Below are 14,694 nucleotides of genomic sequence, written 5' to 3' on the forward strand. Positions count from 1 at the left end.
GGTGTAAATGCTAACTACTGGATCAGGCAGAAATTGTTCTACCACACAATTGTTACTATTTCTAACTAGGTATGTTAGAGAAGCTCCACAAATGTATCTCCTCAAGAGTGTCAGAATGTCACAAAGTGTGCCTTGGAATCACAAAGAAATTGCAGCAGTGGAACTTAAAAATGGGGTGGGAGGAATCTGCCAATGGATGGCACTTGTATTTGCTAATTCCAATTATTTTTCCTAGGTTTGGGCGTTGATTATTTGTTTGCCTAACTGTTTTTATGCTATTTTTGCAACCTCTCTTTTTTCTTTTGATTGTAACTACTGCTTCCCTCAACTAGATTTTAATTTCTACAACTGCAGCTTGTTTTTTCTTTTAATTTTAACCACTGCTTGCCTTTATATATTTTAATTTCAACAACCATCACTTAACAACAATGCAGCCTTATCCATCTGCAGAACTTAAATGCTTACCTTGGCTCCCTCACTCTAGACCTCAGTTCCTACAGTACCCTTTTAGTTTTAATGAAGGAAATGTCTTGTGTACATTCAAAATGTCAATCCAAAGATTTTCTTTTTTTTCGAGGGAGACCTTGGTGGGGTTTCTTTCTTTTCCTTCCCTCCCCACTACTTTTTCTTTCTACTATGACTTTTCTTCTCTCCACCAGATTTCTGTTTCCTTTATTACCCAGAAAAGCTTTTCCAGTGACACTGTGACTCTAAAGCCACATGAATGAAGAAGAGAGAGGGACAGGGGTTGGATTCCAGCTCTGGGGACACAACCCTCGATGGCTGTGGGTAACTGGAGTTCAGGGAGGCAATGCTCTGGGTTATACTGGAGGGGTGAGGCTGCAGGGAATGGTGCAGGGAGCACAGATGCTGAGCTGCCATTTGGAATGAGGGAAATCAGGATGACAGCAGTGGAAAGAAGCAGTGCAGGAAGCAAGGAATGATGCTGGAATAAGGAAGGAGCCAGAGGCTGGGTGGCAGAAGCAAGTTAGAAGTTGCAGGCGGGTCTGGCCTACTTATTGTTACTATTTTCTCCCTCTCTTAGAGTCCCCTCCCCTCCTTGACCTTCACTAGAGCCACTCCTCCTCTGGTTATCAGTGAAATAATTTGGTTATTCTGAAAAATACTCAATTCATCTTTCTTTTCATAATTCAAGAAGTTCCTAAAAGACAATCGTCACTGTCAGTAATATGACAAATTCTCTAAAGTCCAGGTTAATGTGCCTGACCTTGTGGCCTTATCGCAAACAAAGTTTTGATCAACTCTGTGCCCATATCCCGCTTTTAGAAATAAACCTTTTGTGTTTTATAAACACATCCAGAGAACAATTTATACACTTCTCTTAATATTCTGTTCCGTTATGTCCCATTTATTTGTGTCCTAAACAATCCCTTTTGTGCTTTCCAGTCTACTGACATCAAATATGTAGAATGATGCAACCGAAGTTGCTGTACAGTACGATTTATGTAGAGGATATTTACCAGACATCACTAGAATGCTAATCATTTTTGGTGCTCTAAAAAAAAAAAACCTTTGGCAGTTGTGATGCATACAATTTAGTCACTGTGCTAAATAAAATACCTCAATCTTAATATACCATCATTTTGCTATTAAATACAGAATATTCAACAAACAGAAATGTAGAGTCTAAACCCCATCCTTAAAACATAATTAGTTCTATGGTTTATAATGTCTAGTTTACATGAAATGAGTTATGAGCCGCATTGTTTTATTTGCACAAACCAACTCCTTTTTCCATGGATGACAGAAGCAGAATAATTTCAATTGAGACACTATTTGTTCTTATTAAGTAATCTGTACGTTGCTATTGATTCATGCCTTTGGCCACTGCTTGAAATACAGTTCAAGAATAATAAAATACTTTTGCTTTGGCTGATTTAGTTTACTTGCAGAAAACAGACCATTATTTCATGTCATGGTATCTGACAGAACTGTCTGTAGCAGTATTGGGATACCAAAAAATAAACAAAACCACACAAGTAAGGGATATGTTACTTAGACTCCTAAATATAGCTAACTTCAGAGTAAAGCTACTGTGTTGTGGCTTCCACACAGACAGGCTGTATCTTACAGCATCTGACAGGCTGCTCCAAAGAAAATTTTGAGAGATGTAAAAACTGTATCTCCTGTTTTCACCAGCTCTATGACTAAGTGAGAGAGAATTACGACTGTTGTACAATTCACCAGTCATTTTATGTTCTTCCAAATTTCAAACTTTACTGTTTTCCTTATTCTGAGAGTAAAGGAACTATTTTCCTAATACTGTGCCGGTTGGTGCTTCTCCTCTAATACAAAATCTCTATATCCATGAATAAGACAATTTTATTTTCAGGGCAGGACAATTCCTCCCTCTGGTTCCTTGTAACGGAAGTGTTTGATACCTCTTTTTCTCTGATTTGCTGTTTACACAAACCCTTACTAATAAAAAAGTATGCATAGCCTGAGGAAAAATTCAATTCCTCTCTCTGAATCTCCTGTTGACAAAATAATGGGGAAATTAGAACATCTGGCTGCTAATGGCATCTCATTCCCACTGATTCTTTAATTTTTTTTCAAAGCATTTTTAGATGGTGTTTTGGCACACATTACTTCATCTGCTAATATTTTTTTTTTGCTCTTTCTGATACTGTCATTAATGAATATGATCTCATGAGCACAGAATGAGACTGATGAACATCCTTTAGGATTGTTTGATGCTCCTCTAGGATGTTTTTTCTTAAACATTCCTGAAAACTGCTAGGTGGCTAACTCTTCCTAGAAGTATGTGTAGGCAGCAATCCATTTTTAAGCTATGGCTTGAACGATCAAAAACAATCAAAAAGTGACATGGGCCAGGTAATAGTAATAGCCCAAAAGCAAACAACCTCATCAGTATTTTTCATGTAGCTAAGAAAGTACTGCCTAGTAATCTCAGTAAGTATAAGAAATAAGCGCCTCGGTAAAGAGGGGCTGGTATGTATAGTAACTACAGAAGACCTAAAAGATTCCATCTGGGAAAAGGAAAAGTTTCAAAGAACTGAGAAATGCCACCAATCTCACCTCAAATCATACATATTACAAATCAGAAAGCACAGAGGTTTCATGGTCATGGTCCATGTCACAGTCAGCAAAAAATTGAATTAAAAGATCTGAATTGAATTAATATTCAATACACTTGGTCTTGGAGGAGTAGTAAACACTATTTAAGATGGTTCTTTATTAATAAATCAAGGTTGAATGTGTAAGCTTTTAAGTAAAGCCTATATCTTTACTCAGGAAGACAAGCGCCTAGTGCGGAGACTGAAAGTGAAGGAAAATAGAAGGAAAGTTTCAAGTGCATCTTCCCTTCTAATATGGTAATATTGACATATGCTATGCTTCCACGCCAGGTATTTCCTTGAGAAACTATAATAATTAAGTTATATTAAATTATATAGCAATCATGTAGTTACTACATAAGAGAAGTTATGTTTTATTTGCAAGACTTGTGGCCATCAATGGCATATACATAATATAAATTATTATAGTATTGTTATAAATCACTGTGCAAACTATTATGCTGTTACAGATAATCTATGGTCAGCCAATAGACAGGCACGCCCTGTCTGGTCTTAGCAGTTCAGCTGAATAATAAACAATAATGAGCAGTAAAAACTGCTAAACTCAGTTGTCATGACGATATCGCTTTTAAGAAAGAGTGGGGAAAAAACCTTAACAGAGAAACACACAAAAAGTTGAATTAAAATGCCCAGTTCCTATTATGTAAAAATATATAGGCAGAGGTAATCCAACTAAGATATTGTTTACATTTTTGTTGGAGGAATTGACAACTCTTAAAGTCCTTTAACATATTGCTTTGGGGAATTAAGACAAAGTTTGTGATGAACATAATTTTCAATTAAGCAATTTTCTTTCTCAGTCGTGCACAACCACTTTACCACCCAAAACACAATACCTCAATCAAACCTTATTACATCAGCTTTACTTGAACCCCTCTGAAATGTTCCGAGAGAATTCTGATGTGACTACAAGACACAGGGGGAAAAAAAGACAATCGACAAAGAAGAAAATGGATATCACAGCTACCTTTTTGCATTCTCGTAATTTCTTCTGCCACACAGAGCGAGCAATCGGAATGTACTTGCTCTCAGTGACATAGCAGCTGGCTGTGATGATGTGGTGAAGTGCCGTCTCCTGCCTCATAGCTTGAAGAACTCGCTCAACGTGACGGAGGGAAACTACGGCCTCAGTCCATATGCCACCACTAACAAGCTGCATCATACAAGGTACTAGAGCAATCTGTCCAGCACAGTAGAGAACATCTCCAACCTAGAAGAAAATAAAAATAAGTAAATAAGATTCTGGCAGTGTACAGAAGGCAAGGGAAGCACTTTTCTCTTTTCCAGGTAGTTTCTTTCAACAGTACTCTTCCTCGCCATCATCTGTCACAAATGCAGCAAACACGCCAATCTAAAGATAATTTTTGATAGAGATTTAACTATAATATAGAAACACAGCAATGCAATAAACTTTAACCTAACAGTTAAAACATGGATGTATGTGTCAGCTCAAAACAATAATGTCTGATATTACTGACTGTTGCAGCTGCTGGATTACACTGATGCCACAATTAAATAAATGTTCTTCCTCCTTTTTTTGAGTGATGATGCACGCTATCTTTAGTTCAGTGCTATTTTTTTAAGTTCCAAGTTTTAAGTTAAGCTTTCTTTTATGTAAGTATATATAAGTAAGTATAAGCGTGTATTTGTAGTGTCTTTAGTAAACTAACTTACAAATACTATCAAGAATAATACTGCAGAACAGCTAGAAGACTGTGTGTGAAAAAGGTCATGATAATCCACCATAAGGTAGAAGGAAATTGCAGACTGAAAATAAGATACGGAAGAATGTCACTTGACCAAAGACATGGGTTCACCTTTTGAAAATGGAATTAAATGGGTGGCTAGATATACCATCAATCCATGCTTTCAGCTGAGCTGCAATGCAGTTACTTCAGGCTGATTTTCCCAAGTCTTCCTGGCAACACTCTGAAGACATACTTTTTTAACAGCAGCCAGCAAAGGAAACATTTATTCTTACTATTCAGACACCTCAAAGATTTATTATAAAATCTTAATATAAATATCAAAACTTTTCATCCTCTTATGCTGCACTCCTCTAGAAAGTCTGTACCTTTCCTGATCAGTGAAGCAGTAAATTTTATTCAATATCAAAAGAAAACTAAGTGTAGAAGTGGGAAGTAAGGTGGGTGTAAGCAGCTTTGAAGTCAGCACAAGAAGCATTTTGCTAGGAGTAAAGAGAGGAAAAATGGACTATGCAGAGGATCTTCAGGAAGATTTTTGCAGAACTTACTGTATAACCCGTAAAAATTCCTCAGAATTAAGAATAATTAAAAAAGAAATCTGTGTCCTAGAAGACACGGCAATCAAGCCATGTGACAGACCCATATGCAACTCCAAATCTGTCCTCATAACTGTCTGTGTCTCACAAAAGACTCACACATGTAACTATTGGAAGAGTATCTTATACAATTTGGCATACAAGTTCTATGATTAGCAGCTGAAGAGGGGGAGGAGGCAGAGAGGAAACATATCAACTGACACTTATCAACTATTTAAATTGTTTAAAATATCTGAAATATTGTTTTGATAATGCTATATATAATCCTGAATTTGGAAAAAAATGTAAGTAATATTTTGGTTTGGAACAAATGGTCTTTTTTTTTTTTTATAGTGCTATTTTAAAATATGTGCCATTGAACAAGGGAGTCCAGCCAGCTACCAAGTGGCATACTGACAAGATGAGAAACAAATTCATGAAGATATGATTCAGAGGGGCACAGGTTTGTTTTTAAAGCAAGCCATTCATTTTCACCTCTGCAAAGTAAAATCCATACATTAGTCAAAAACTCCAATACAGGTAGTTCACACTTCTACAGACAAAAACCACACCGGCAATATTTCTTCCTTTTTTTCCTGTTGAGCTGCTGGTTTTCCATGCAGCACCCATGTAAATTATTAGGTAGACAGAAGAGCTGTTCAACCAGTTCACTTCCCCTATTCTTGAACAGATTGTTTGAGACATAATATGAATACTAATTAACGATAAAATATCTGTCAGTGTTTTGAAATATGGACCAAGATAGCACTTTCTTAAAGTATCCTAGATAGTTCTGATACAATTAACCCCACTGGTCGTAAGCAAGGTCAAAAAAAAAAAAATCTCTGAAGGATTTGAGCAAAATTGGCAGCACTTTTGGCTCAGATTCAGTGGGAATTTTGCAGAGTTCTTTAAAAAACAATTTAAAAAATCTCTCTGTTCCTAACACACTTGTTTGTATCTTAAGACATAATAAAAAACCAGTTTTCCTAACACGCCACAGGTTTGCATGAACTGCATTTCAGGGGGACATAATTCAGGATAAGAAAAGGAGGAGGGACGTCCCTTTTCTCATTCTCAGGGACTTGGTCATGAAAAACAAGCATAAATAAACAATCAGCAGGGGCAAAGCAGCAAACCAGTACAAACACTGTTTTAGCAGATTTCAAGAGGTTGTCTCTGCAAAGTTTGAAGCATTATACAGAAAATTGTTAGCAGAGTAAAAAGCATTTAAAACAGGGAAGATTTCATAATATCTTGTTCACAATACTGAAATCTTGCAACAGGAGATGTCAAAATGTACAGTGTCAGTCCCTGTGTTGTGAAAGTGTTCTGCAAAACCCTGCTAGAACCTTGCAACAGTTTATCTTTTTGGAGCATCTACAAGGATAACAGAAGATCTTTCAGGCTATAGATTCACAGTGTATCAAGTCTAGAGGACTTGCATTATCCAGTAAACTCAGCATAGAAACAAAACTACAATATAATGGATGTGTATTTATACACTAGATGTCTCAGCTTACACTGATGATTTAATTTTCACTGCAGCCCATATGCATACTACGAGGGCTAAATCTCATTAAGAATTTGACAAATCAAAAATAAATAAATAAATGAAAACTCGTATTGCTGAGATGCTCACTTGCACCAATTTATTTCCAATATATCTCTGCAGAAGTAAGCTGCTCATAAATGTGGTCCCATGCAATTCCACATCTCTTCCCTTTTTGTTTTCATTTGTATCACTGCAAGTTAAATCAAAGGTGAGTCATAATAAGCAAACATAAAGTTTAGCAATTGTTTTGCTCAGTTAGCAAAACCATAATAATCAAGGGAATTCAGTAGACAATCAGAACCTCAGAGCCGACAATCCATACTCTAACAGATAGAAATGCTAAACTCTTATTCGAGAATTACTACTTTTCATAGTGTAGTCATGCTGCAGGAAATAAATATAATATTGTGCTAGATCATAGCTAATACACAGGGAAGACGGTATTGTAATTTTATTTCACCTTTTTTTTTAAAAAAAAAAACCCAACAACTGCATTCCCTTTTTAGGAGAGGAGAAGGAAAGCATCTATGGTACTATGGAAAGGAAAAACCAGAAGAACGCTTGGTGCCACTTTGAACTGTTCTACCCCTTGAAAAAGTTTTTAACAGTATCATAAGATATAGAAAGGACACAACCTATCTCCCACAAAATATAATTCAGGAAAAGAAACAATGAGAAAAACAGCCTTAATTGGACATAAGAACAAACTCTAGCTGCTAATTAGCATGATAAAGCTATAATTAATGCTACTTAGAAAGAAACAGAAGTAATAGGATACCTATACGCAGTGACTTGGTTTTTTTTTTTTTAACTAAGGGCCAACAGCAACTATGGAAACTTTTTGACACTTCTGCTGATATTATTAAAACTTGCTAGTGATTAACTGGCATAATAGAAAAATTGCAGGGGATTTCTAATAGAACCATTCACTTACAGGTATTTAGGACAATGTTAATAGTTGCACCACAGGAACAAATGCGCATTTCTTGGACAGGATGCAGTCAATACGCAATCAGCCAAATCTTCGTGACGAATGCAGTTTGGTGGCTGAGTGACTGCTGCCCTTTAACAGGTCAGGGTGCACAAAAGATCCAGTGACCCCCTGGCCCCACAGTGACATAACCCACCATTATGCTCAGTCAATGTAAATAAGCATAACTGACAAGGCGCTAATGGGCTGCCTCTGGTCAGCCATGTGTACCTCTGACCTTAATGAAGACCTAAATCAATTAATACTCCAGGCAATAAAGACCTCTGGCTGATTAAGTTAGATAGAAATCATCTTTTCTAATGGGATTAAAGCTGTAAGGTGGTGAACTTTTTATTAAATATATGATAATCCTTTCTTCCTAGGGCCCTCTTATTTTAGCTAATGACAGTAAAATTGCATTTTGCAATGTGAAATCTTTTATTCAGCTGCCTAGGGTGAATAAAGTTTTAAAGGTACCGTTTAGACAACAGCAATTAAAAAGCTTTGAGTTCACACTATGAACACAAATTGTATCTGACATGGTTCTAGTACACAATAACCTTCAATATAATTCATGTTTTTCTTGAACTGTTACAAATTTGTAGTCTAAAAATTCCATAAATGAGTTGACCATACAGAGTTTAGTTTGATACAGGCTGCCTTTTAAGAAAATGTGTACAGTTATCAGTAGCTAAAAGATGAAGGATATATTCCTAAATGAAAAAGTAAAACAAGTTATTATTATATTCTTTGACTAAAAAAACTTGACACTTATAAGTATCCATGTGTAACTTAGTAAAATGCTTGCATATCATACTCAAAAATCCAGATTTTCTATTTAAATAAAATAATTTTTTTTCCTAGTTTGGTCAAAAAAGTATAATTAATCCATAGCATATTATTATCATATTGAAAAAGCTGCAACATTTCCACAATTTTCAGAGATTCATAGCTCAGTTTTCCAATGCTGTGACTTCACTCTGCTAATCCTTATTTTGGGATGGAACGTTATACTTTCCAAAATTTATTTGATCACCTAAGCTGTAAGACTACAAAACGCTCATCTTTTTGCATCGTTCTTCACTATTAAAGTTGATTTAATCAAAGAGTGATTTAAATTTTTCTCTTTGAAGTTACATATTTGTGGGTTGAAAATTCACAGGACATTTTTTAGCAATAACTGAAATAAAATACTGCAATTTAATGGATGCTAAAGGAAGCTGTATATTTTTTTAATTTGCAGCTTAGGAAAATTGACATACACCATTTCACAAAGTAATATCTGACACTGACCAGAGTGTCATAACACCATCAACACACCTAAAACCTTTGTGGATTTCCTAATTGGAAATTGTATCAAAGAGACGTATCACGTCATGCAGAATGCACACGGTGAGCAGCACAAAACCTGTCAGTTCTTTAGAGAGGCTAGATACTTGACAATGCATCTCAAGAAGCCACAATATTGTTATTAATACTAAATTGACTTCAAAAAACTATATCTAAATATCTCTTATTCATACTCTATGCTGCCTTACTGTAAACACCTATGCAATCCTCTAAAAATCAAATAATTCAAGACGAGCCTTTAGACTGTGCTGGATTCACAGCAGACAATCACATGTAATAAATTCCTGAAGGTCTGTAGTACCCTGAAGTTTAACAAAATGCTAAATGCACAGACTTGAGAGGCACGATTGGGTCAAAAGCTTAAGAAAGGTAAGATCAAAGTTTCAGCTTGAAACCCATTTCTAAAAAACTGTTTTATACTATCACAGAAAATCGTAATATTTGCATACATATTTTTGGCAATGTGTTGGTTATATTTAAATCTTGATCAATGCCAAATCAATTTTATTCTGCTCTACAACGGGTGGAAATAAAAACCACACATTTCTGATTTACAGAAGACAAAGATTCAGAAACTGAAATTTTCACAAAAAAAACCACTCCAAAATCTGTCATTCACATTCCACTGGAGTATGAGACACAAACCAAAACTAAATGTAGCTTTTGAAGTCAGTAACTGTAGTTATAAACATCTAGGAAAGCTTCCAATAAAGTGGATGAAAAAGGCTTGCCATCTAATACACCCATGTGGGCATGACAGCCAGTCTGAAGACTTCTCCCAGACTCCTGTTTTGGCCCATTTGGAACCTCCAATACACAGAGAGGAAATGAAGAAAGTAGAGGCAAAATATTTTTTACTTAATATGCATATTTAGGCCAATGTCCTGTACTGGCATACAGAGTACGTATTGTTCCTTTCTGGAAAATTACCGTAGGCAGTTCAAAGACTTAATTGCCATAGAGGATAAACTGTTCTCTACATACTAAAGGATGTTTTCGGCTAAATAGGAAAAGAGCAGCCTCCCTACTTGAAAATGAGCAAGCTAACAACAGTATTATTCTTTGATGCATTCCTTCCATGGGACAGTGGAATTCTAGTCTTCATGACTATTAATCTGTCACCTTTTACAAAGCCTACCATTTCCTTTCAAGCTTTTGAAAAAAATCACAAGTTCCACATTAGTAAAATCTGCCAACTGTGAAAAATTACAGAACACACAGCTTTATGAACATACCTTATCTAAAAGATGAAGTAAACCTTCCAAGCCAATTATCATTTCCTCATTTCTTATTCATGTAACTTTGAATAAAGATGCCAAACAAAACAAGTGGAAAAAAACCCCAAAACAAAACAAAGATTATTCTATTCCACAACAATTGGTGTTGAGATGGGGAATGAGAGACTTAATCAAATCAATATTTACGAAGAAAAGTAAAGGCATATTCAGGGTCCAAGAAAACAAAGTAGAAAAGATTAGTACCTAAAAACGTGAAGTGATGCAAATGACTCAATGTGGACATGCACTATGGAGCACTGGACACCGCATTTTTAGAAAATGCATATTATGTCCATTACTGTTGATCATGGGTTTTTTAATTAATTATATAAGCATAGATAAGGGAGGATAATGGTTGTAATTCATCTGGATGCTTAAAATATCTGATACAGCACATTTGGAAATTCTTTTTAACTCTCTTAATTATAAATGCTGTTAACTAGCTGATAGTCTGTAAGCAGAGAGTAATGAAAATTACGACGTGCTGAAGTGGGGTGCCGTAGGGACTGGTATTAGGCCTGATTTTGTTTAACATCTTCATTAAGTCAATGGAAGAAGGGATTAATAGCATGGTAATGAAACCCACAGAGGATACTAAATTAGAATGTGCACCAGTAGAAATAATAAAAATGGACCCAGATAGGTTTGAAATAAAGGCAGGAAACAAGAAAATGACACTTAACTTGGGAGAAATGAAAACTCGTGCCAGAACATTACGCAAAAATATTTTGAAATACAGATACTCGTAACAAGGGAGGAAATTTGACTGCAGAAGTGCTGAACAATTTATACTAAATCATAAATGCTCTTTACAAAAAGCAAGTTCAGTATAAGACAAAAGAAGATACAGTCTCCATTCTCATGAAACAGGTCTAATTCATCAGATCTACCAAATACTTGTTCCAGGATAAATAACACCTGCCCTTGGGTAATGAAGGAGCATATATAACAAGAGAGGTTATAAGGTAACTGTATCCACACACACAATATCTAAAGGAAGACAAATAAAAAAGAAAAAGATAAAAGATATCCTTATATACCTATATGTGTCTATATCACAAACCCTGTCTCCACTTTTATCCTTAAACATATAATCTACTTAGAAAGGGATCTCATAATATCCTTCCCACATTAACTGAAGTTTCTACTGATAATGTCCACTTATACTAACTAAACCATCAATTAAACTATCAGCACAATAGAAACTTCTAACTATAAGGGTGCTACTGCTGAAGGCTGTACCACTCTTCTGGAACAGAGCATCCAAGGAGAATCAAGAGTGAAGTCATCAAAGCCTAGGAAGAGTGAGTTGATTTTTTTTCTGTTCCTACCTGTCTTCACAATCCTTACTCAAGGCAACTGTCGAATAGGTTAGTGTAATTATAAACAGGAGAGGGACAACTAGGCAGAGGAAATACTCTGTACTGAAAGGTGAAAGCTGTTCATCACATGACAGTAATTCACAGTGTATGATCCACATTAGTACTGTGACATTCTGTTCTTACAGAAAGGATTTTGTTCCCAGCCATCACCTGGCTTAATATTCTTACTCAAAATATGCTCTTCATGAATGTCACTGGCTACTTTAAGATACTGGTTTGCAACAACTGGAAGAAAGGAAAGAAGCAGCTCCATAAAACCAATAATCTGTTTGAAAACAGTTAATTGTAATTACAGTATTACTAAGCTAGAAGTGACAGTTCTCATTCTAGCCACACAGTGTGGCTTCATACTTTTCCTATCATCTATGTATACCCAGTTTCACATGGATTTTACTTATATCTATGAGTACCTAAATAATAATCAACATTAAAACACTTCAGTGTATGTCAAAGATTATTTAGTGCAGAATTCCAATTTATAATAGACATACCCACCACTTCCCAGTCAAAATGAGACTTATTCGTGCAGCTAGATATATATGTACAGTATACATAATAGTAATGCATATAGAACATAACATATACAATATATAGTATTTCTCACAATCTTTTATCTATTTATTCATATTGCAGCGATACAACTTTCTCACATAACAGAATACCTCTCTCTAGGTACCCAACTTCCAATGCAAAAATATAAGTCAAATTCTGATTAAACTTATAGAAACTGAAACTTGTAACAAAGATCCACTAATAAATTTAATATACTTGGCCAAACTAAGTTCATATTATCTTTCCTTCATCATCAGTTAAATCAAATGTGAACAAAGAGATGAGTTTGGGTATTAGGAACCCCATGATATCAGCTGCAAAATCCTGTGAAATCCAGCAGTAGAGGAAGAGTCCATAGTTAAAATTCTATGTTCTGAGCAGTAAGACATGACCCAATCTGTGAATTTGAAAAATTTGTAATTTGACATTGTCATCTCATCTGAAACACAATGTTCGTGAAGTGTAGTCCAAGTAAAAAAAAACATTAGGACAGTAATGCCCTTGTTACATGCATGCAATTGCCTATCCTAAAATCTACAGTTTCCTAACAGTTAGAACAAAATAAAATTAACAGAAATTAGAGAAAGACAGCAACAATCTCAGAAATACACTAAATATACTAATCCAAATGCATTTTAACTATTTTTATTTGTCGTACCCTTGAACACTGAGCTTTTATCAGAATTGCAGTGTGGACAACAGCCCTATATAAAATACCACTAAATTCCCAAATCTGCAATCAGGCAGATTTTACTATGTACCATTCAGGAGGCAGATTTTCTCTTAGGTCAGCAGCACTTCATGACAAGAAGTTACCTAGTGACAAAGTGGTATCATTTAAAAATTAAGTTTCTGTAACAAATTATATTTGAGTTCTGTGTTATAATTGGCCTGTAACTGTATAATAATGATATTCTGTGCTGTAATACATATTCACTTGGGTATGGAGTTAGAATGTTGCATTATACATTTTCTTTGTTGTTGTTGTTGTTGGTATATTCACCTTATTTTTCTCTTATAATGCTTACTTTCATGGAATTTTTCTTAGGCATTTACTCCATGGTTCAAAAGGAGAAAAGCTGGGAACAGGAAATTGCAGGATATTGACAGTATATTAGTAACTGATAGATTACTAGTAACATACTTATCTTGCGTTCTGCCAACTAAACTGCAATCATGTTTCTAGCCATTGTACATCACAAAGTGAGGACAAGAACCAGTGCTTGCGAACTTCACATATGCTTAGCCCTTTTGGTTTGCATTATCAATAAAACTAGTTATTTTGGCTAGTAAAAAGTAATTGCAAAGTCAAGCCTTCTGGTATATAAGTGGGTACAAAGCAAAGCGTTGAAACAAAAGGGGGGTAAATACAAGGGAGGGGCAGAATGCAGTATGGAATAGTCCAGCAATTAGGTTAATCACCTGCAATATTGGTGAGATCCAGGTTCTAATCCCTTCTCTGATATTTTGTTTTTGCACAGTAATGGCAGCACTGTTGTGGGAACGGGCAGTCCAGGCAGCACCTCTCAGTGTCTTCTGCTGGACCCGTTCTAATTTATTTAAATAAACTCATGTTCTTGGATCAAAACCCTCTTCTGTTTCTTGATAAGTGCTTTAATCAGTATGCTAGAAATTAATATAGGATGGAAAGACCCCTTTCTATGACAAAAAGTACTAGTAAGGATCTGAAAAAGCTTTACGATGAGCATTAAATCCAAATTGATACATTTCTGATTGTGATTTCTCCATTGATAATCCAACATTATCCAAATAGAAATGACCTACTGATATTCCAAGTATTCCAAACCACTACGAGATGGTCATTGTTACCTTCTAGCTTTTTGAAATACTAAGCATTTAGCAATATGAAAGATACTTAGCAGAGAATGAGCCTTACGCTGCAGAACATTTAGATCAAAATGATGCTATACGAACACAATCTTTGCAAAATATTTAGGCTATTTCAAAAGAAGTAAGATGATTAAATGGAAATAATGTGGGGAAGGTGGATTTAATTATATTTTTGAAAACAAAATAAAAATATAGAAGTCTAACGTGAACGTCAGCTGTGATAAAGAAGTTCTCTTTAAGTATAATGGTTAAAACTTATTTAGGCACAGAAATGATGAATTAGAAACAATATCAATGACATTACTATCAGAAAATCTTTGAACTTTTAATTTGAATTTCATAAATAATCAACAGAGT

At 35.3% G+C, this 14,694-nt stretch overlaps 1 protein-coding gene across 1 annotated transcript in view; it reads right to left on the minus strand.

Moving 5' to 3' along the window:
- The window catches only part of DPH6 (diphthamine biosynthesis 6), a 199,205-nt gene that overhangs the window by 60,220 nt on the left and 124,291 nt on the right, over positions 1–14,694 (minus strand). The window contains exon 13 of the mRNA XM_065636214.1: positions 4,087–4,329. Coding sequence (XP_065492286.1) covers positions 4,087–4,329 — 243 coding nt within the window. The remainder of the gene's footprint in view (positions 1–4,086; positions 4,330–14,694) is intronic.

Source organism: Caloenas nicobarica, chromosome 5 (assembly GCF_036013445.1).
Source record: "Caloenas nicobarica isolate bCalNic1 chromosome 5, bCalNic1.hap1, whole genome shotgun sequence".
In the NCBI taxonomy this organism is placed as follows: domain Eukaryota; kingdom Metazoa; phylum Chordata; class Aves; order Columbiformes; family Columbidae; genus Caloenas; species Caloenas nicobarica.